This window comes from Austrofundulus limnaeus, unplaced genomic scaffold, assembly GCF_001266775.1.
Source record: "Austrofundulus limnaeus strain Quisiro unplaced genomic scaffold, Austrofundulus_limnaeus-1.0 Scaffold193, whole genome shotgun sequence".
Taxonomy (NCBI): domain Eukaryota; kingdom Metazoa; phylum Chordata; class Actinopteri; order Cyprinodontiformes; family Rivulidae; genus Austrofundulus; species Austrofundulus limnaeus.
In genome coordinates this window covers 996,560-998,465 of record NW_013952595.1, presented here as the reverse complement: position 1 = coordinate 998,465, position 1,906 = coordinate 996,560, and the positions used below count along the sequence as shown (strand labels likewise).

The following is a 1,906-nucleotide window of genomic DNA, read 5'->3' as shown; positions in this document are numbered from 1 at the left end:
ATAACAGCCTGTGAAATCGTGTTTCGGTTAAAGCAAAAATAGACTATGATGTAAAGTCAAGTTTACTTTTTATATTTACATCATTTTCAGAACAAATGAAAGTAACATAGATTGTGGAATGGAAATAAATTATGTGCCTGGAAAATTCAAAAGCCCCTCACTCCCAAATACAGCGTGCTCCTAAGAGCTCAGAACCTCAGAGAAGACCAACAGTTCACCATCCAACTCAACAATCTTTTGCAGTTTGATGGCTCAGCATAAAATCGGGGAGCGTGTGCGGCCGGAGAGTGTTCTGGAGTGCGTGAAGAAGCATCGCCTCTTTCCTCAGGCYGAAGCCTCTGTCCGATTAAATATTCCTAAGATTCAGGAGATTCACCTTGGCATCGAGGTTGGACACTGATACAGAGCAGTTCTGCTGGAACAAGCACCTTTTTTGGCGGGGAATAATATGTTTTCTGTCTGGTCTCCAGGGCCCAAACCCGTATGCAGCCATGGCGGTGATATTGCTGCTCAGCGAGAGTGTCGGCGATGTGCAGGACTTGGTGTCTCTGCTCGCAGGCTGCATGTCTCTAACAGCCATCACAGAGTACCTCAGCCACATGGCCACAATGTTACTCGCTATAGAGAGGTCCGAAATTCACATCAGCAACAGGTTTGACCCACACAAGTCAGCGTTCATGTCTGAGCCKCATTTTTGTCATCCTGTTCTTAATTGTCTCGTCTGTTTCTCTCCACAGGTTACATTATAACATCTACTACGTGCTTTACCTGCTGGAGAATGGACCCTTTTCTGTCTCTTCTCAGATCGGGTGAGTCCAGAACTCAGCAGAAAAGCWGCAATTGTAGTTAAAACCAGCATGATGTAAAACAATAAACAAGCGTTTGTCCTAAAGGAACATGAATTATCTTTTATTTCTTATTATTCTCAGTTGATGTTTACCTTGTTGTTTGTGTTGATGTTTGTGCCAGGAGCCCCGAGATCCAGCTCACACGAGAGCAGCAGCAGATCCTGAGCCACGATATCCAGCCCGACCACCTGGTCAAGATTATAGCCTTTGCAGGTGCAGTGAGTTGATCGCAGTCGGGGTCTCTGCGGAACATAGGGGGAGTTTCTGGGTGTGTGGGCAGAGTTTGTCTCACCTGTTTGGTGGAGTTCTTGGGTAGGCAGAGTTTGGCAAAATCATGATTGATTGGATTGACTTGTTTTGTGGGTGAAGTTAAAAGATGAAGAAATGGTAATAGTAAAATTATTGTGAACATGGAAATATGATTGTGACTAGCACCTTCTTGTCTCGGGTTAGGACTAATATTAATATTCATAATCAAAAAAATTATCTTTTTCTTGGGAAGTTAGAGTTTTTCTCTAGCTAAATTGTTACACATCACTCTACATGAACAGCGTTCAAATTCTGTGGGGTTAGCACCTTCCTGTCTCAAGTTATGACTAAAATTAATATTTATTTTTTTAAAAATGTAGAGATTATTTTCTGGTAATTTTGATTGAGTTACACATCCCCACTCAGTTGCCCAGAATCATCCAACCAAATAGTTATGGCTTCTTCAAACCCCACCCAAAATAATTAATCTGGCCATTCACAACTTTAACAGACTCCTCCCACACACCAAGAACCACCTCCTTAAGTGACTGCAGAGACACCTGTCTCTGTTAATCAGCTTCTAAATTTAAATGAGAAATTAAAAACAATGGGAAACATAACATTTGCATAAACTGCTATCCATTCATGATTTGGGTTGTTTACAGCTACTTTGTCTACTTTGGACTTTGTTAACTCATAAATCTGAGAATTAAACTCTATAACAGGTAAAATACATTGTATAAGTTTCCCACACTTCAGACGTTAATCTTGACTTTGTTTTAATTTTGTGTTGTTGCACATTTATCAGT

The 1,906-nt window shown here is 41.0% G+C and overlaps 1 protein-coding gene across 1 annotated transcript in view; it reads left to right on the top strand.

Annotated features, from left to right (window-relative positions):
• The window catches only part of fbh1 (F-box DNA helicase 1), a gene marked incomplete in the record, with an annotated part of 19,040 nt that overhangs the window by 3,320 nt on the left and 13,814 nt on the right, over nt 1-1,906 (top strand). Inside the window, 4 exon segments of the mRNA XM_014018466.1 lie at nt 244-388; nt 471-652; nt 738-809; nt 970-1,052. Of these exon segments, the coding sequence (XP_013873920.1) occupies nt 244-388; nt 471-652; nt 738-809; nt 970-1,052 (482 nt within the window).